This window comes from Artibeus jamaicensis, unplaced genomic scaffold (genome assembly GCF_021234435.1).
Source record: "Artibeus jamaicensis isolate MK-2021 breed Jamaican fruit bat unplaced genomic scaffold, CSHL_Jam_final contig_391, whole genome shotgun sequence".
In the NCBI taxonomy this organism is placed as follows: domain Eukaryota; kingdom Metazoa; phylum Chordata; class Mammalia; order Chiroptera; family Phyllostomidae; genus Artibeus; species Artibeus jamaicensis.
In genome coordinates this window covers 11,521,766-11,543,221 of record NW_026521814.1, presented here as the reverse complement: position 1 = coordinate 11,543,221, position 21,456 = coordinate 11,521,766, and the positions used below count along the sequence as shown (strand labels likewise).

General features: G+C 34.9%; 1 protein-coding gene across 3 annotated transcripts in view; it reads left to right on the top strand.

Moving 5' to 3' along the window:
* The window catches only part of SP3 (Sp3 transcription factor), a 58,526-nt gene extending 37,348 nt beyond the window's left edge, over positions 1-21,178 (top strand). For all 3 annotated transcript variants that reach the window (XM_037151270.2, XM_037151271.2, XM_037151269.2), the window contains exons 5-7: positions 10,869-11,061; positions 16,271-16,467; positions 19,448-21,178. In XM_037151270.2, coding sequence (XP_037007165.1) covers positions 10,869-11,061; positions 16,271-16,467; positions 19,448-19,764 — 707 coding nt within the window. In that variant the 3' untranslated portion in view covers positions 19,765-21,178. The remainder of the gene's footprint in view (positions 1-10,868; positions 11,062-16,270; positions 16,468-19,447) is intronic.
* Positions 21,179-21,456: the final 278 nt, after the last annotated feature.

The window sequence follows — 21,456 nt, the reverse complement described above, 5'->3', positions numbered from 1 at the left end:
TTATAATACTTGCTTTCCCAGCTAAACTCTTGAAAGAGTTGTATATACTTGTTTCCAATTTATCTTCTTCCATTCTCTTGAATATATTCTGGCAAGGTTGTGTCCTCACTTCTCTACTTGAAACAACTCTTTCCAAGATCTCCAGTGATTAAATTACCTCATTGTCACATCCAAAGTCATTTCTCAGTCCTCATTTTACTTGACTTCATCAAGCATTTGACCCCTATAATTGTGCTTTCCTTGAAATAACTTCTTTACTTGGCTTCTGGACACCAGTTTCCTCTTACCTCGTTGGTTGGTTCTTTGTTAACTTGGAAGTGCCTCAGCATTTCTTCCTGTCTACACCCCATTCCAGGGAACCAACCATGTATGATGACAGTTCCCAAATTTGTATTCGCAGGCCATAATACTTCTACCTGAGCTGCAGACCCATCAACTAACTGCCTGAACAACATCCTCGTTTGGATATTTAATTAATAAGTACCTCAAAACTTTCATATTTAAAAATGGGCCCCTGATTGGCACTCCTCTTCCACAATCTTTTCTATTTCCAGCCTATTCTGTTTCCATCAATAGCAACTTCATCTTTGTAGTTACTCAGGAGAAAAACCTTAGAATCATCTTTAAGGCCTTTCTTGTTCTGTCACCTCACATAAAACCCTGTTATCAAATCTGTTTGCAAATGTCTTTACTTTTATCTACAAAATATTTCCTGAATTTGACCATTCCTTAACATTTCCTCAGCAACACCCTAGTTTTAGCCCATCATCTTTTGCTTTAACAATTACAGTAGTCACCTAATATAATTAGTTACCTTACCTCTCCCCTGGACTCCCCACAATTTTTTATTTTCCCACCCTGTTGTCCACTTTTGCTTGATCCCTTCACCTCCAGCCTTCCCCCCAAAGCTGCTGTCATCCTGCTCTTTATGAGTCTGTTTCTATTTTGCTTGTTAGTTCAGTTTTTTCTTTGGATTACACACATGTGTGAAATCACATAGTACTTGTTTCTCTCTGACTGACTTATTTCACTTAGTATAATGTTCTCCAGGTCCACCCATGCTGTCACAAATTTTTTATGACCAGTAGTATTCCATTGTGTAAATGTCCCATAGTTGTTTTAGCCGTTCATCTATTAATGGACCCTTGGGCTGCTTCCATATCTTGGCGATTGTAAATAATGCTGTAGTGAACATAGGGTTGCCTATCTTCTTTTGAATCTAACAGTTTCTTTAATACAGCATTCGGAGTAATCCTGCATTTTTTTAAACAAAATGTAATTGAAATTATATTACCCCTCTACTCTTAATTTTTCATTAGCTTCTCTCACTCTGAATAAAATGTAAAGCCCTTACAGTGGCTTGTGAGGTAATTTACTATACAGTGGGTAATATCATATGTGATTCTGATATTATCCTTCCCCCCTCCTTAATTTTATAACTTATTTCTTGTCCTCCACATTCATTTCATTCTAGCCACACAGGCGGCCTTGCTTTTCCCTGAACCTATCAAGCATACATTCAACTTGGTTTTTCTTCTGCCTGTAATACTTTCCCCCTTGCTTTCTCCTTTGCCTTAGTAAGGATCAAATGTCACTGTATTGGCAAAGCTTTCCTTGACCACTGTATTACGATATCAGGTACTTCCCAGCTTTCACTTCCTGTCTCTCCTTACCCTACTTTATAGCATAACACTTAACCACCACCTAAAATACTACATATGTACTTGTTTACTTGTTCTTATCCCCCCCATCCCCAAACAGCCCCCCCCCCCCCAATTTGGGAGGAATAATGGTTGTTAATGCTGCTGTTGAGTTCTGTTTACATTTACATTGGTGAAATACTATGTTATTAAATATTTTACCACATTTTGGGCTTCAAAATTTTTTGCATTTTTCTCTAAAACCTAGGTGCATCTTATGGTCTGAAAATATGGGTATATAGGGACTAGAAATAAAGCCACAACAAAAGATGTTAGTTAACTGACTGTCTTTAATATGTTTCCTAAGTAATGTCTTATAGATTACTTAAAAATTTTATTTAGAATTATCTATATGTTGAAGTAGAATATACATTCAGAAAAATGTACAAATTATAGATGTATAACTTGATGAATTTTTATGAAATGATTATGTAGGAAAAATTACCACCCAGATCAAGAAGTTGTATGTTTCCAGTAACCCACAAATCTCCTTGTACCCAGTCATTACCTCTGTTAAAGGTAGACAGCCACTGTGGCATCGTTTTTTGCCCATTTTGAGCTTTACATAAATGGAATTTATATTTATGTATCTGTGTGCGTGTGTGTAGAGAGAATGCCTTCTTTTGTTCATTATGTTTGTGACATTCATTCCTGTTCTTGACTATAACTTAATTTTCATTGTTTTAACATACTCCATTGTATCAGTGAATATATCATGATATATTTTCTCTTTCAATACTAGTAGATATATGAGTTGATTCCTGTTTAGGGTGAATTTTTGTACTTCTAGTATTATGTGTATGCATTTCTGTTAGAATAAAATTGCTTGGGTTATAGGGTATATATCTAGAAGATATGGTCACAAGAGTTTCCAGAGTTGTTGCACTGATTTACCATATACAGCCACCCACAATGTGGGAGAGTTCCAGTTGTTCCACTACTTTGTCAACAATTGGCCTGGTCTCTTTTTAAAGTTGTAGCCATTTTGGTGGGTGTGTAGAGCATCACATTGTGTTTTTAATTTAATTTTTTTGATATCTAATAATGAGTAGCTTTTAATACTTTTATGAGCCATTTTGATGGGTTATTATTTTCTCTTCTCCCTAGTCTTATAAATAGATATCTAAGAATAACTAGGGACCACAGTAGACATTAATACAACACAGAAAAAAATATTTTCCTATTACCTATACTACGATACTGAGGAAGAAATAAGCTTGGCTGCCTAGTACTAGAGACTTATTTTTAAGGTGTTTATTAAATTGGTATGCAGTTGAATTATTTAGGACTTACTAGATTGATTAATTAATTTTGTGATTACGGTTCTAAAATATCCCAGATGTATATGAACACGTGAAATGATTAAAAATTGTTTGGGCAGATTATTTATTTACTGAGCACTTTGTGATCCTGTGCATATGGGTTGATTCTTAAAATTATAAAAAATTTCTCTTTATGTACTATTTGCATATAGAAAGAGCATAGAAAAGTAGAGGGCAAAGTCTTCACAAGAACTTCTATATTGGAAGGTTTGTTCATTTAGTCAGATTTTATTTTCTGAGTACTTTGGAATGAAGCAGTCATTATCTACAGAAATATATGAGTCAATAAATCTAATTAATTTTACTAGATGCATGTATAATGGAGATAACACTTAAAACTAGTCTTTTTTTTTCTTGGTAGACTCTTGATTTAAAAAAAAACACAACCACTTTTATTGTTGTGCAAATACAGTTGTCTCCATTCCCACCCCACCCATTTTTGCCTTCCACTCTCCATCCTACCCCGTTTGGCTTTGTCTGTGTGTCATTTAAACATGTTCCTTGATGTTCCCCCTATTTTCCCCCTTCCCCCCTCCCCTCTGGTTACTGTTAATTTGTTCTTTATTTCAATGTCTCTGGCTATATTTTGCTTGCTTATTTGTTTTGTTGATCAGGTTACATTTATAGGTGAGATCATATGGTATTTGTCTTTCACTGCCTGACTTATTTCACTTAGCATAATGCTTTCTAGATCCATCTATGCTGTTGTGAATGGTAGGAGTTCCTTCTTTCTTTCTTTCTGTTGTGTAGTATTCCCATCAGTAAATGAGTGGGTCAAAGAATTATGGTACATTTACATAATGGAATACTACACATTTGAACTACTTTTAAAAGATGAGTAGAGGTTAGTTAAATGAAAAAGGAAAGAGCCAGAAAACAGGCCAGGCAAAATGTACATACAAGGGCATGGCGTTGAGAAAGGACGTGTTCTAAAAATGATGAGAATTTCAGTGTTTTAATATTCAAGTTGGAAAAGCAGGTTGGGGCCAGATTGAGAACATTCTTAAATACCAAGTTAATGAGTTTGGACTTTATACTGTAGGAAATAGCAAATTAGTTCAAGTTTTGAATCAGGAAAGTGATGCCATTGAATTTTTATTTAGGAAGAAAATTTTGGAGACCATTAGAAGATGGATTGGCAAGAGAGAGGTGAGAGGCTGGGAGTGGACTGACAGGACTCACCTGAAGTTGGTAGTTTGAGCAATTAGGTGACTTATATTAACGTTGTTACGAAAGGAGAAAGTTTTGGTGGATAGAAAAGATGTGTTTAATTTGTACATGTTAAGTTCTCTGTGTCTGTGTTCAGATTCAGTAAGAAAGAAAATTAAGTTGTAAGTATCCGTGTCCATGACACGTTCTTTAAACATATTTTATAGATTCCAGTAAGAGAATTAGCAACAGAAGCATATCTTCATCCCCTTAGTAAAGGGCCCTCTCTCACCAGTTGCTTTTTTTGTTCTCAGTGTTTTTCTTAAATCTTCTGTCTTTAGACTTCTTTATTCATTCTTGATATTAGTATTTTGTCCTCCTTTTTTCCTGCTGTCTTGTCACAAATGTAAGATGAGCAGCTTTAAAGACACTTGATAAAACCCCTCATTTTATGCACTTCAACCAAAGCTGCCTATGTGATATCCATATGCTTGGATATGCTATGTGTTTTATTTAGCTTTGTAAAATCTAATGCTGTATAGTATTAGCTTTTTGTGCAAGTACTTAACTACATATTAGTTTACATTTTTTAGATTTTTATGTAAATAGAATCATGCCTGTATATGTCCTTTTATCTGGTTTCTTTCAATTAACATAATTATTTTGAGCTTTATTTATGTTGTAGCATGTATCAGTAGTTCATTCCTTTTTATTCTGAGCGGTATTCCATTGTGTGGATATACAGCAAGTCCTTGAATAATCTTTCATTCACTGTCATTTCCTTATAAAGATAATCAGATACCATAGCCTGTGGTAAGAAGACTGGTTTTGCTCTATATAGTCTTAAAGTCACAGAACCTATTGATGATGTTAAGTGAGGACTTCTGTACCACAGTGTGTTATCAATTCACCTGTTGAGAGATGTGTAGGTTGTTTCCAAGTTTTAGCTGTTACCAGTCAACTGCTATAAACATTTGTATACAATTAAAATGTATGGACATATGCTTTCATTTCTTTCGGGTAAATACCTAGGAGTGGAAGTGTTCGACCACAGTATGGGCATCTGTTTAACTTTTTTCAAAGATAACTGTACCATTACTGTACTAGTTTGTGTTTGTTTCTACTTCCAGTTCCTCCACATCTTTGCCAATGCTTGGTAAGGTCAGACTTTTACATTTTAGTCCCTCTTATAGGTGTGTAGTAATAGCTCATTGTGTTTTTAATTTGCATCTTATTGACTATTTTCATGTTCCTATTTGTCATCCACAGCTTTGGTGTGTCTTTGGTGACATACCTATTGAAAGCTTTTGCCTATTTTTTACAGGTTTTTCTTTTATTGAGTTTTGAGAGTTCTTTGTATATGCTGGAAACAAGCTCTTTTTTAGCTATATCTTTGTAAATGGTTTCTCCCAGTTGGTGGCTTGTCTTTTCATTCACTTAACTGTCTTTCAAAGAGCAAAAATTCTTAGTTGTTATCATGTCCAGTGTATCAATTTGTTCTTTTATGAATTGTGCTTCTGGTGTAATACCTAAGAATTCTTTTCCTAACTCAAGGTCATGAGATTTCTTCCTTTTTTCTTCTAAAATTATAGTTTTAGGATTTACATTAATTTTTTTTTTACGTTTTTATTGGGGTTAGGTTTTACATTGGATCTTAAATCCATTTTGTTCTATTTAAAAAAATATGTTGCAAGACATGGAACTAATTTAAATTTTTACATGTGGGTATCCAGTTGTTCCAGCACCATTTGTATGCTCTCTCCACTGAATTGCCTTTACCTTTATTTGGAAACTCAGTTGACCTATGTGTGAATTGATTTCTAGATTACATTCTGTTCTATTAATCTGTGTATATCTATCCTTTCACTAATACCACACTGTCTTGATCACCATAGCTTCCTGGGAAGATTTGAAATGAGAAAGTGTGAATCCTTCAACTTTGATCTTCCTTTTCAAAACTATTGACTATTATAATTGTTGACTATTGCAGTTTCATGTGAATTTTGGAATCAGTCTGTTGTCTTCTTTTTTTCTTAAGCCTTGGAATTGAATTGGGATTATAAGGAATTTATGATGGGTTTGAAGAGAACTAAGTTACCAATTGCAATGGTTCATTTTCTGTGTCTGCTTGACTAGGCTGTGGTGCCCAGCTGTTTGGTAAAACTTCAGTCTGGATGTTGCTGTAAAGGCATTTTTAGATGTGATTGACATCAAAAACAGTTGACTTTGAGTAAAACAGATCACTCTCAGGAATGTGGGTGGGCCTCATCCAATCAAGTTGAAAAGGAAAGACTGAGGTTCCACAAGTAGAAAGGAATTCTGTTTCAGATTGCCTTCTGACTACAACGTTAACTCTTGCTGGAATTGTTAGTTTTTCCTATGGATTTCAGACTTTTCTGGCCTCCATAACCCTCTTCATACACACATCCTACTGGTTCTATTTCTTGGGAGAATACTAACACACCAATATCGAGTCCTGAAATCCATGCCTGTGGCTGGAGAGGAGGCAGCACCTTTTATACAGGGGCCTGTAGCCCATAGTAAGTCATATGTATTGCATGGGGGAGCTCTGCTGCCAGGGGCCACCCAGCTCATCTTCCCAGTGGTCTAGCAGCCTCGGAAGGAAGTTGGGGAGCACTTCCCTGCGGGATACAGGGCAGCCACAAGATTTGTGGCTTGCACGGGGGTGGGGGAGGTGGGGGTGGTGGTGGTGGCGGCGGCGTGTGTGCTTGAGCGTGGTTGCAGGTATTTAATTCTTAAGTCATTATTTCACTGGGGAAGTAGAAACCAATTTCCCCTTTAATTTCCAGCCATCACTTTCTCTCTGCATCTGAGGTCTGGCACATTTTGTGGTACATAGTAATTATTTGTTGGATGAATTTTGTGCCTGTATCCTTTTCTTCCTTTGTGTAATAGAGGAAGAGGTGGCTGTGCTTCACCACCTTAAACTTCTAAGTGCTCTGGATCATCATTCTCTCCTGACTCCTTAGGGAATTCAGTGTTTTCAACCTCTCCCTCTGTAAATAGATCTTTCTCATAAGCATTTAAATATATTTAAGTCTTTTTTATCTTTAAAAGCAAAACAAAACTCTATCTTTCTTCCTAGGTCCCCTTTAGTTTCTACTGCTATGTTTGTCTCTGAAGCCAGACTTCTTGAAAAACAAAGTATACTTGTTACTAAACATTTTCTTGCTTCTTGTTTAAGTCAGTTTATTTCCTTTTTTATATGCAGTATTTGATGTTGACCACTTCCTCTATTTCTTGAAACACGTTTTTCCTTTCCCTTTCTTTTTTAAAAATTTATTTATTTTTATCGATTATGCCATTACAGTTGTTCTCTTCCCCCCTTCATTCCCCTCCACCCTACCCCCCATCCCCACCATTACCCCCTTTAGTTTATGACCATGTGTCTCAAGTTCTTTAGATTCTATATTTCCCATACTATTCTTGCCCCCCCATCTATTTTCTATCTACTGTCTATGCTTATCTACTTATTTTCTATACCTTCTCCGCCCTTCTCCTCCTCCCATTCCCCTGTTGCTGACCCTCCTTGAGATCTTCATTTCTATGTTTTCACTCCTGATCTAGCTGTCATTTTAGTTTGCTTTTGTTTTAGGTGTGGTTGTTAATAACTGTGAGTTTGCTGTCCTTTCACTGTTCATGTTTTTTTAACTTCTTTTTCTTAGATAAGTCCCTTTAACATTTCATATAATAAGGGCTTGGTGATGATGAACTCCTTGAATTTGATCTTATCTGAGAAGCACTTTTTTTATCTGTCCTTCCATTCTAAATGAAAGTTTTGCTGGATAGAGCAATCTTGGATGTAGGTCTTTGGATTTCATGACTTGGAATACCTCTTTTTTTGCTGGATAGAGCAATCTTGGTTGTAGGTCTTTGGATTTCATGACTTGGAATACCTCTTTTTTTGCTGGATAGAGCAATCTTGGTTGTAGGTCTTTGGATTTCATGACTCGGAATACCTCTTTCCAGCCCCTTCTTGCCTGTAAGGTCTCTTGAGAAATCAGCTGACGGTCTGATGGGAAATCCTTTATAGGTGACTGTCCCCTTATCTCTTGCTGCTTCTAGGATTCTCTCCTTCATTTTAATCTTGGCTAATGTAATGATGATGTGCCTTGGTGTGTTTCTTCTTGGGTCCAACTTCTTTGGGACTCTCTGAGCTTCCTGGACTTCCTGGAAGTCTATTTTCTTTGCCAGATTGGGGAAATTCTCCTTTATTATTTGTTCCAATAAGTTTTCCACTGGTGGCTGTTCCTTTCCCCCTTCTGGTACCCCTATAATTCGGATGTTGGAGCGTTTAAAGATGTCCTGGAGGTTCCTGAGACTCTCCTCATTTTTTTGAATTCTTGCTTCTTCACTCTTTTCTGTTTGGCCATTATTTGCTTTTTCTGGTCCACTCCTTTGATTTGAGTCCCAGTTTCCTTTTCATTGCTATTGGTTTCCTGTGTAATTCCATTCATTTCAATTAGTTTCGCCTTCATATGTTTGTCTAATTTGTGGCTATAATCAACCAGTTCTGTGAGGATCCTGATGACCAGTGTTTTAAACTGTGCGTCTGAGAGTTTTGCTATTTCTTCATCGCTTAGATTTATAGGCTGTGGGGCTTTGAGATCTTCTTGAGCCATTTTTGGTCTGTTTGCGCCCGTTAAGTACGAGGAGCGGAGCCTTGGACTCCCAGGTCGCTGGGTTGTGACACTGTATGTGGGGGCGTGGTCAGAGAGGGGGAAATGGTGGCCCCCTCTGCTGTTTCGAGCCGCTGGGTGAGGAGCAGCGCCTTAGGTGGTTCACCAGGGCAGGGCCCCTTAGGTCACTGGATTATGACACTGTATGTGGAGGCAGGGTCAGAGCGGGGAAATGGCAGCGCCCTCTGCTGCCGCTAGCTGTTGGGGCCTGCTGGGTCCCGTCCAGTTGCCCACTCCCTCGCTTGTCTATCTGTGCAGGAACGCGTGACCACAGTCAACTTGCTGTTTCCCCGCGGTCACTCGCTGGGTCACTCACTAGGTCCAGCCCTGTGCCTGGGTTCCGTGCACCGAGTGTCTGACTGAGTTTTCCTGTGCTACCCCGCTCTGCCAGCTGCTGGTTTCGCCCCTCTTACCAGTCATGCTGAAGAATTTGTTGTTATAGACTTCCAAAAAGTTCAATTTTCCGTGTTCTGGCTGTGTTTTCCGTTGCTAACATTTAGTTGTCTCTAAACATGGTTGTGTGAGAAAGCACGGTGCCTCCACCTATGACTCCATCTTAGCCGAAGTCCTCTCTCCCTTTCCTCTCCCTTTAAGTACCTTTTCCTGGTTGCTTCTTTCCTTTTCAGGTTCCTCGTCTTCTACTTGTACTTAAAAATAGGTATTCTTCATAAGCCACTTTATCTTCTCATTCTACTCACAGTCCTTGAGCAATTTAACCTACTTCCTTGGATGAACCCCCATCACTGTATACTTGTATACTTGGCAACCTCTGTATGTCTAGCATGCACTTCTTTCCGAGTTCCAGCTTCCTTTTTCATATGTTATAAACAGTTTAGACTTCATGACCTTCAATCTTGAGCTCATTAACTGCCCTTCTACGTTTCTACCTGCACCTTCCCCATGGTTTCCTATATCAGGAGTCCATACTACCATCTGTGTGCTTTGTTGCGCAGGCCTGCGTCCCCTCTCTTTCTATATTTCCCCCAGTTCTTAGTTGTGGTTATTCTGTTAAACTAGTTTTAAACTGTTTGAGCCATTTTTCTTGGTTGTTGGTTATACATTCTAGTTTTCATTGATACAAATTTAGGAGGTTTGGGGTACATTTGATTTTTTTAGGCTCTTTTGCCAAATTATTAGTGACTAGCCGATCTAAAATAAATTTTCATTGAGATTCTTTAGTTTGTATAAATCAAAATAAAAATTTGTAGGAATTTATTTTACTGAGAATGATTGTATTCAGTGTTTGTTATAAATTATATAGTTTATTTAAAAATCAGTTTTCTAAGGTGAAAAAAAACCCTTAGTTGCTAGTAGAAAATGATGTTGTATCATTATTGATAAAAATAAAGATGTTTAGCTCTGCTGAGAGGATGACATAACTTCTTGCCATATTCACTCTTTCTCACTATTGCTCAGTTTGTTTCCCAGTCTGGTTTATAAAAAACTCACTGAAAGTAGAAACTGTCTCTGATACTTTTATACCTCCTCTCACAGTGATGTTGTGGCCATTCAGGATATTTTAGTAATGACTGATGTTTAATGCTTAAGTGTGAGTACCAGTTTCAAGTGCATGCCACCTTCTTTTTGCATTCACATAGTACCTACAGACTAGATTGTGAAAGAGAGGTTTAGGGTATTAGAGTTTGTTTCAGACTGAATTGACATTGGATTTATTGCCTAATTGGACAGTTATAATTGAAGTTTCAGGTTGTTTATGACTGAGCTTGCTTTAAAAAACTACTTGTTTTTCTTAATGAATCTTTTGAAACAGTAAGCAGATGCCAATTTTATTCCCTTTCTGGTGTAATATTTGACATTTGGAATAAAAGAGATTGTTTTGAAAGAATAAGCCACAACAGGCTGCGGTGATTATGCTCCATAAACAGTTGCTTTTTGACTTTTATGTAGTATTCACTTTACCTTAGTGTGGCTCAGGACTCATGCTGTGTTTTTGGGCCAATGGGCTGCTTCTCACTGGTTTTTGTTTTCTTCTTTAGATATTAGGATCAAGGAAGAAGAACCTGATCCTGAAGAGTGGCAGCTCAGTGGTGATTCTACATTGAACACCAATGATCTAACACACTTAAGAGTACAAGTGGTAGATGAAGAAGGGGACCAACAACATCAAGAAGGAAAAAGACTTCGGAGGGTAGCTTGCACCTGTCCCAACTGTAAAGAAGGTGGTGGGAGGTATGCACACATGAAACATACATTTTTTAAGACTGCTAATATCATCACCCTAATTTTTGAAGTACTGCATGCCATATCACTTACTTGTGGGATATTATTCATGACAATCATTTTGTGTGTATGTGTATGAGTGTGGCAGAAAAAATTAAGGGAACAAAATATATGAAATTAAAACTTCCAGATCTAAACACCTTTTTCAAAACAAAAATTGCTTGGTTGTCTATTGAAAAACAAAACTAGTATAACAGATGCCATTTAACAGGCCCATGTCAGAAATCAGCATATTTGCAAATTGGCCTTGGGATTTGTCCAAGATGAAAAGTTGATTCTTAGCTTGAGAATAGCAGTTGTATAAACATAAGAAGTTCAGAAGTAGTTGATAACCATAAGTATTTCCATTTCCAACAGAAATAAATAATAAGCCTTAGTGATGGAATTTTTAAAAAAGTAAAACTGTAATATTTCAATTTAGTGTTTTTAAAAATAAATATTAAGACAATAATGTGATGGGAATAAACTCAAAACAGATCAGTAACTATATGAAATGTGGAAGGATTAAGCTTAATAATAGGGATGGAGATTTAGATCATGTTTTAAAAACAAAATCTAGCTTTATTTTGTTTATAAGGAACACCTCAAATAAATTGGTATAGGGATTTTGAGGCTAAAAAGATGGGAAAAGATTTATTAGGGAAATTTAAAAAGGGAACTTGGATAACAATGTTAATATTAAGCAAGGTAGGATTAAGGTAGAAATCATTAAATAAATAGATAGGGATATTTTAATAATATGAAGTTTTCACTAAGAAGATTAGTAGTCATGGTATATTTTCCCACATCTTTGAAATATACAGAGCAAAAACTGAGAACTGTAAAGACATACTAACCAAATCCCCAGCCATAGTGAAAGGCCTTAATGTACTTCTCTTGGAAATGCACTGTTTAAATAAGACCCAAATGCTATTGATACAGTTAATGAATTTGATACAACACTTTATCTGCCTTTGAATTGGTCTTACTAATTGATTTGTACATTGGTTAGCCAATTAGAAATAATAGTAATGATAACTTTTAACATTGAGAGCTTACTGTGTTCTAAATAGTCTTAGAAGGGGAACATAGAGAAGTGACTGACTAGCATGAGCACATCAGAACTTTACTACTCTACTGCCTCTTAAGTGCATTTGCTTCTATAGTTGATGCTTAGATATTTGTATTCGTTGGTAATTATTCAGTTGTTTGAAATTTTATGTATTTGAAATAGTTTGGTCAATTTAAATAAGTAAATGTAATTCTAGTTAGGCAAACACCTCTGAAATTGACACATTTTTTTAGAGGAACTTTCAAGATAATTGCTTATGAAAGTCGAATTTGAGGATCAAGGTTGGACCTGTGTCTTATTCTTTAAAATGAAAATCTTTAGAATATATGTTTGTTAAACTAATGCATGCTCATAAAAACTCAGAAGTATAGAAGAATATTAAAACAGTATCAAAACCCTATCTTACTTCAGGATAACCACTGTGATGTATATATATATCCATCCTTCCAGACTTTATATATATTTTAAAGCACGGTCATTTTATTCTAACTGCTTTATCTGTCTGTCCTTATTTTGGAAGTTTTTGTGACCACATTTCCAAGTCTATATTTTACATAAATTTTTTATGGCTGTATATTAAGTAGTCTATCAAATGGATGCATAAGAATTTAACATCTTTTTTTGGAGTTTATTGTCATTCTCATCCTCACATATCCATCTTGGCATTTTGTCTGATTATTTCATCAGTGTAAATTGGCAGAAGTGGAATTTTGGATCACAGAGAGTTAGTTGTGTGCTAGAAAGGCTGTATCAGTGTCTGTATACTTCCACTAGTGTGTATGATGAGATAGTACCTGCTTTTCCACACCTTTGCCAGTAATGGATTTTACTATTTTTTCAAACCTTTTTAAAGTCTGATAGATGAAAAGTAATACCTCAATATTGTTTTATTTAGTATATTTTTATTACTTTGTGAGATTGAACATTTTTGATATGTTTATTTTATCATTTTAAAATTTATTTTGTGAATTATTTTTCTATGTCTTTTGTGAATTTGTTAATTTATGTGTTTAATTCTGTCATATGCAGATATTTTGAAGCACAAAATTTTTAGCTGGTCAGTCTTTATGAGATACCTTGTTACCATACTTTTTAAAATCTTTTCAATCCTGAGGATTGTGAAAGTGCTTATTTTTTCCTAAAAGTTTTGTGAGTTCATTTTAAAATAACTTATTCTAAGCATTCAAAAATTGATGTTCTTGAGAAAAACACTATATCATTTCTTAGAGCTCTATAAACAAAATTCAGCATTATGTGGTAGGCACAATTGTATCATTGACAGTTGTTGCAATGAAGTAATAAAAGCATAAAATATATAGTAAATCCACAATATTTCAGTGTGTTCTGCAAAGGTGAGGTAGGTGGTACTTAAACAACATTGAGAATATTAGCCTTTTTTCTCAGTCATGTTCTTTGAAAAAGAATATGTGAAAGGTGGCATTAATTTAGAAAACTAAATTTCATTTGTTTTACGCTTTCAGCAAGGTGTAAAATAAAATTAAATACAAAAAATACTATTTACTTGGCCATTTAGCCAATGTTTATTAAGCAAAACCACCCTTCAGAAATTTTTTACTCCAGTGGAAGAGACAAATGATTTTAATAAAGTAAAATACATTCCAAATGCATTGTTATTTTTAGGTTTTGTGTAATTAAACCTTAATTTATATCTTAAAAATGAAGTTATTTTGCAAAATCTGTTTTTGTTTTTGGTCATTTCAGTTCGTGTCCCCTTTCTCCCATCCCAAGCAAAAGGAAGACTTGATTTATTTAGCTTTTATTAACCCCTCTACCTTTAGTTTATTTATTTAGTGTCACTCTGTCCTGGCATTAATAAATTATTTGGAGCATGTTTAGGCACTCAAGAATGGTAGAAACTTAAAACTGTCTTTTCAGGTTATGTAAAGGTATTAGCAGAATGATTATGAAAAGCAAGAAAACTTTGGGCTGAATCTTTTGTTTACTAAAGTTTGTTAAGAAATTTACTTTAATTCTTCTCCTGCCTTTACATCACATGCTATAAATCCATATCTAGGATATTTAGATTGTATTTGGAATACAATTTCCTTTTTAAAGGGAAACTTGAACCTGGGTTTTAAGCTTTTCCCTTAAATTATATATTTGTGTGTGCCCGTCTCCATTTTTATTTTCTTTCTTAGATGCCTGTCCCATTTCCAAACAGTGAATACTTTTTATTTTCTTATAATGAAGAATACTTTTAATATCTTTAAGAATAAGGAATATCTTTATCTTTCCCTGGCTTCTTGGTTCTTTGAGAACCCAGATTTGTTGTAATATGTTAACAATTTTGTGCTTTCTCATTGTTCTCAAGCTAAATTTTGCTAAGTAAGTAAAATGGCACTTTTGAGTTTAAAAAAGCACAATAATTTACCTGAGCTGTAGGCTTAGAGGAGAGGCAAGAGGTCATGAGTACAACAGTGAACTGAATTGGGTTCTCTGTGAAATTGCTATGGTGAACACAATATATAAAATTGGTTTGTGTGCTAGCAGCCACAGGCTTTGCTCTTTTTCTTAGGGCTATTTAAGAAAAAATAAATTAAAAAAGCTAAACTAAATGGAAACCATATTGGCTTTGGTTAAGACTTTGGCATTAACAGATGAGCCAGAACAACATGTTTCACTCAACTCAGCTCTTTTAATAGAGTTGTAGAAATTGGGGGTGGACTGGAGCAGAAACTAGAATTGTGTTAGATTATGACATCCTTGCCCTTGAGACAACAGCATGACTCCTCCTTGTCTTTACTTATGCTATTCCTCTGCCTGGAATGCCTTCCCTCCTTTCTATCTAAATCCTACCCACCTCCTCCACGAAGCCTTCTCTAACTACTGGAGCCCACATTGATGTCTCCCTGTTCAGAACACCTATGGCATCTAACAGCCAGCACTGCACCGTTTAGCACTGTTTGTCCTATGGCAATTTCACATGCTACTGAGTGTGAGTACATTAAAATATAAATGTGGGGAAATACGCATTTTCCAGTAAACTTTGAAAAATGATAGGTGTGTTATATACAGGAGGATTTTCAGGCTTATGGAAGTTTTACAGGCTATAGCTTAGACTGAGATTGGGGGAGGAGGGAAAGTTGGGTTCTTAAATGTACCTTTGTTAATCTTAGAGAAGCATTGCAAAGTTTATGTAATATGATTATGACAATTGGGATTCTAAAATGTCATGTTTTTTATGAACTCAATTTTATTCGGTAACAAGCTTATTCTTTTTTAAAGCTTGAGTAATAACATTTTCAGCAGTCTTTAGTATTATTTGAATATCAGTTCTGGAATCAAAATTTTTCCTTCTTACTTAGGCTAAAAGATCTGTTCACCCATGTAAGCATATATCTCCTAAACCCTGTTCTTAAGATCAATACTGAAATACAACAAATGTCAAATTTTGCGATGTACTTAATTATATATGTGATGTATAATTTTTGATATCTTTACATGGTTAATATGAAGGGAATTTTAACTGTAAAGATAATTTTTATTTATATTTATTTCATATAGTGCTAAGGGAGTAAGACAAAATTTTTCCAGATTTTTGAGAAAACTTTCTCCAGGGTATATTCAGGGTGTGGCCATACAAATATATGAATAAATATACTTAAATCATGTTAAAGTCTGCTTAAGGTTCCTATCTACCTTTTAATTGTACCTGTGATTAGTTATGCATTCATGCTTGGTTTATTTTCTTTTTAAATTAGCTGACAGCATGACTTTTGAGTATACCTCTTAGTTTCCCATACAACTAAATTGGAGTTGGGCCTATGCCATAGAATTTGTGAATGGTTCTGATAGATTATAAGTAGCTTTATTGTACATTTTTATATGTGGAATATTTAAATTCTATAATACCTTAGCACATTTACATTTGGACAGCAATTGCATTAATTTTGGAGTAAAATTAATATGTAAAACTTATATGTTTGAGATATATGTTTTTATTTAAATTGATTTTAATTCGTCTTGGTTGCTGATTGACCTCATGATGATAATGTCTTTTTGAAATTCAGTATGGGGATATATGGTGTAAGTGGTCCATTTGAATATTTTCATGTAAGTCTATATTATTCTGTGTGTGTTTTTTAGAGGTACCAATCTTGGGAAAAAGAAGCAACACATTTGTCACATACCAGGATGTGGTAAAGTCTATGGGAAGACCTCACACCTGAGAGCTCACCTGCGTTGGCATTCTGGGGAGCGCCCTTTTGTTTGTAACTGGATGTTCTGTGGTAAAAGATTTACTCGAAGTGATGAATTACAGAGGCACAGAAGAACACATACAGGTTACTAATATTTACTTTTAACAGACAAAAATGAATTATAGGGCTATATCTACTATGTTGGAAGTTTTTTTTAGCATATGTCACTGAGCTGGATTTTAAAAATGTGACTAATCACACCAAATTTTTACCTTCAGTAGTAATACCAATTTAAACCCACAGATTCCAACCAAGGCAGTGTTACTTATCTTGTAAAATAACATTTTATTTTATGCTGACTTTGGTTAGTTTTTTTAATAGTATTTTTTGACAGCATTATGCCACATTTATGCTGTTATTGTTCATGTTAATGTTTTAGTTGTCTGCTTTTATTCTTGATCTTTTTTTCATCCTCAACACTTTAGTAGAGAATAATTCCTTTTTTCAGATGAATTTAAGTATTTCACCTTTTCTCTTATTTTAATATTTGTGAAGTAAGCAAAAGACATTTCATTGAGGAATAATCAAGGCATTGTTTATATCAAGGTGCTTTCATTTAATTGTTTTTATATAGTGTGTGGTTGTTAATATTGAATGGACTTAGGAATGACCCAGACTAAATCCTAGTTTTCTATAACTTAGAGATAGTTTTCTCCTGCTACCATGTAATAAATAAGGTATTCATCAGTCTGTGCACAACACTGAAACATTGAAAACTATGTAATGTATTTACAGTCCCCAGAGAACTTAGAAGAAAGATACATGATGACACAGATGACGTTACGGATTCTGGAGTCTCCTAGATCTGTATGCAAATCCATGTACTCTTTAGGTTAAGCAAAGAAGTTGTCTCTGACTCTGCTTTCACATCTCTTGTATTTTAAATATTACATAAAATAACCTGTGAAATATTTGTAGTACACATATTAGATGCTCTACTTGTTTAAGTTTCTGTCTCACCCATGAGGTAGGTAGACATATGAACTGTTTGTAACTGAAATGAACAATATAAGAAAGATAACATGTTCAGAGCCAGAGATCATTATTGCTTGGGATAGTAAGGCATTCATTTTTGGGCAGTTGGCTGCGATAGTAGACCTATAGATGGCCCGATAAACACACTTTTCCTCAGTGGAATTTCATCAGCAGAATACAAAAAGCAATGTAAAGGGGGAGGAAAGATCTTTGATCAAATGTGTGGGAAACCCGGGTTAAAGAGGGTTATCGAATGTACCTTCGAGGCAACACCATTAGGACCGTTGATTGAATGTTAATGAGTACCTTGCATCTCTGTGTGTGTGAGGGGGGTGGGTTGTAGTGTGTGTAGCCTTTCCCAACTGTCTTTGATCATTGTACCATTTGCCATGGAACATCTCTTAGGACTAATGTTCCAAGAGAAACTTTGGGAAATGCCTTTAAGAAGAAGAATATGTGAATTAAAGAGCTGAGAGACCATTTGACATGAGTGAAGATGATATTTTATATGACACGTTTTTGTTAAGTACAGTTGAGCCATAATCCTAGCTTATCTGCAAGTTAGTCCTGCATTCCCATACCATTTATTAGAGTGGTGAAGTTCTGTGCTGTAGTAAAATTTGGTATTTAAGGTAGATTTGTCTGGCATTGATTTGTTGGATTAGAGAGGGAAAGACAAGGGTGTCATCACAGTATAATTCAGACATGAGTTCTGATGAGGGCCCACCTAGAGGAGAGGTGCTTAACTACCAGATTGAGAAAATAACGAGTCCTGTTGATGGGCGTCTCACTGGATTCCTTTTAGGCTGGCCTTTGCCTTATCTTCTAATCATCTTACATAGTGGGTCTTCAACTTGGCCATTAAGTCTGTCTTTTATATTAAAAATATTTTATTCACGTTGGGAGATAAAATTAGGTTTCAGGGCCTTATTAACTTTTAACACATGGTATTTTAGGCTTGTTCTTAATTATTCCAGCTGAAATCAAGTCAGCTAGCCATCTCTTGGGGTTAGTCAATCTTGGTGCACTTCAGGCTTGCATCATTGCTTTAATCTAGAAGTATTCTGTAGTTACTTGAATTCAGATAAAAGAGTTGGAGGTTTAATATGGATATAACATGTTAACAATACCTTAAATATAGCTTAAAACTATACTTTAAAGAAATACAGGGAGTCCTCACATAAATGTGGTTGGTAGGTTCTTGGAAACTAACACTTGAAGTGAAATTTTTTTTTTTTACCATGGGCTAATTGATGTAAACAAGAGTTCATTCCTATGGCATATTTTGGTCACAACACATCACTGCACTTCTAGGTAAAGACCCCAAACACTTGTAATATTAAACATTGAAGTATATGTGAGATCTATATATTTTTTCTTTTTTCTTTTAAAAGAAAGATGAATAAAAACAAAGTATTTTCCAACCTGCCTATTCTAAGTTCTGGGTTGTGGGTGGCTGGAGCCTCTTAGCAGCCCTGGGCATGAGGAGGGAACCCACCTAGACAAAATGCCCTTCCAGAGCAAGGTGCACGCACACCCACAACCACCACTCACTCAGGCTGGGACAGTGTGGACACACCAGTCTGCCTCACGTGCGTGTTTTTGGGATGTGGGAGGAAAGCAGAGTAGGAGCAGACCCTCGCAGACATGAGGGTACTGTGCATGCTTGACACAGACGCAGTCCCTGCTAAGTAGGAGTCAGACTTTTTCTTTCTCATTGTTACATAAAAAAGAACAAAAGTTTATTCAAGGACCTCTTATATGTTACAGGTGATCATTTTTAGTTGGTATCTTATATATAACATGTTTCAAAACTATCAGCATAGTCGAAGTGTTAAAATATCTGAATGACGGTCTATAATAAGTTTGAAGATTGTTTTTCATCAAAAAGTAAAGATGACATTGATTTTGAGGAGAACTACTTTATGAAAGAAATTTGCAGGGGCAGCTCATTAAATTAATACAATTTTAAGTGAACTCTGTTCCTTGTCCTTACCTGTCAGTGTTGGCTTATTTTCTTTCTCAGGGAATTAGCAACCTGTTAATGTTGAATTTTGAAAACTAAGTAACTTAATTTTATTTCTAACAGGTGAGAAGAAATTTGTTTGTCCAGAATGTTCAAAACGCTTTATGAGAAGTGATCACCTTGCCAAACATATTAAAACACATCAGAATAAAAAAGGTATTCACTCTAGCAGTACAGTGCTGGCATCTGTGGAAGCTGCACGAGATGATACTTTGATTACTGCAGGAGGAACAACACTTATCCTTGCAAATATTCAACAAGGGTCTGTTTCAGGGATAGGAACTGTTAATACTTCCACCACCAGCAATCAAGATATCCTTACCAACACTGAAATACCTTTACAGCTTGTCACAGTTTCTGGAAATGAGACAATGGAGTAAATATTACACAAATACTTATTCATTGTGGTTATTTTTATACAGTAGTGAGAAGAATATTGTTCCTAAGTTCTTAGATATCTTTTTATTGATGTGCAAAAATTTTTGGATTGACAGTAACTTGGTTATACATGACACTGAAATGCCTTACTTTGTATGATATTCCATAGTATATTAAAAATGGTAAAATTGCATGGGTTTTGTAGGTACTTTTGGAATCTAGAAGAAATGAAATTTTACCAAGTTATATAAAGAGAAAATTGAATTTAACAATGAGAATGGTAGTCTAACCAAATGCATCAATCCTGTGTGGTTTAGTGTAAAAATGAGAACATGTTGGTATTTATCTATTGTAAGATAAAAAAAAAAGTTGGTGGGTAAAAGAAATCATGTTATGATAAAAAAATTTTTTTGTAATTTTCTTGATGACTGGAATTTTTATTATGCATAACTGACAAATCAAGTTTCCAAGCAAATGTTACATAGTGTAGGCTTTACTTAGCTTATCAATTTGTCATTTTGAAGCTAATTATTTTAATTAGGTTAACTATGTACAATATTTTAAGCATTACTCTTGTAAGATTTTGAAAACTACATTTTAACATGGAACTCTAGGGATAGTCACCTTTTAAATCCTGTTGAAAAGCCATGTTTAAAATTTAATTTGCCAAAATAATGTCTTGTTAATATTCTTTCAATAATGAAGTTGGGCAATATAACCAATGTTTAAAAAAGTTTAAAATGTATAGGTTGAGGCATTTGGGTGGTAAGAAAATGTTATAGTGAAATACCCCTTTTCTTGCATATTGGAGGACCAAAAAATAAGGTGTATTGCGTCTTAGCAGCGACTTTTTTATCCAATCTTGTTTCCAAAAACCATATGTCTGCCAGGGCCTTAAAAGCCATCATGTAAATTACCAGTAAAGTATAACATATGCAAACATAACAAAATCACTTCCATAGTGACGATACTCCAACCATATGGATATTAGTCATAGAAAACTAGTGGTTTTATGATATTTTTTTAAGTCTTTTTTTTTTGTCTAGGTAGTCAGTCTGCACTTAAATATCAACCATTTTCCTTTTTTGCTTCTTCCCTTAAAATTTATATGTATCAGTACATTTAATTGAGAAACATATGTTTTTTATTATGCTGTATTTTCTTTTTATTTTTTAATTGTTTATATTTTCAATTATTAAAAAATGTACAAAATAAAGTTTCATTGCTGGTCTTGTAAGAGCTATACAATTTTCCTAAATGTATACTTATAACTGCAGCAGTTCACCTATTTCAAAAATTTGGAATTCTGTTCATTTGTTATTAAGACCACCTCAAATTTAAAGGCTACCTTATTGTACGTTTAAAGTGTATTATAACAGTGTGGTAGTTAATAAAACACTATTTTTTTTCTTTTGAGTTTGTTGTATTCCTATGCATTTAAAATATTGCAGCGGTATGGGGTAAGAAAGTCTGTGTGGTTTTTCTTCAACTTAGCGTTTTATTTGCCATTGTTGATTTCAGACACCAAAATTTTCTTGGGTATATTTAATTAAAGAGGGACGAATACAGGCATCAGCAGAATTCTAATTTTTCACCTAAGAATAAGCTTAAGTAAAACTTTTGAAAAAATTCTTTGCCCATATTGAGTAATACCAATTTCATCAACACCACTTTGCAAGCCTTGCTTTTTATTT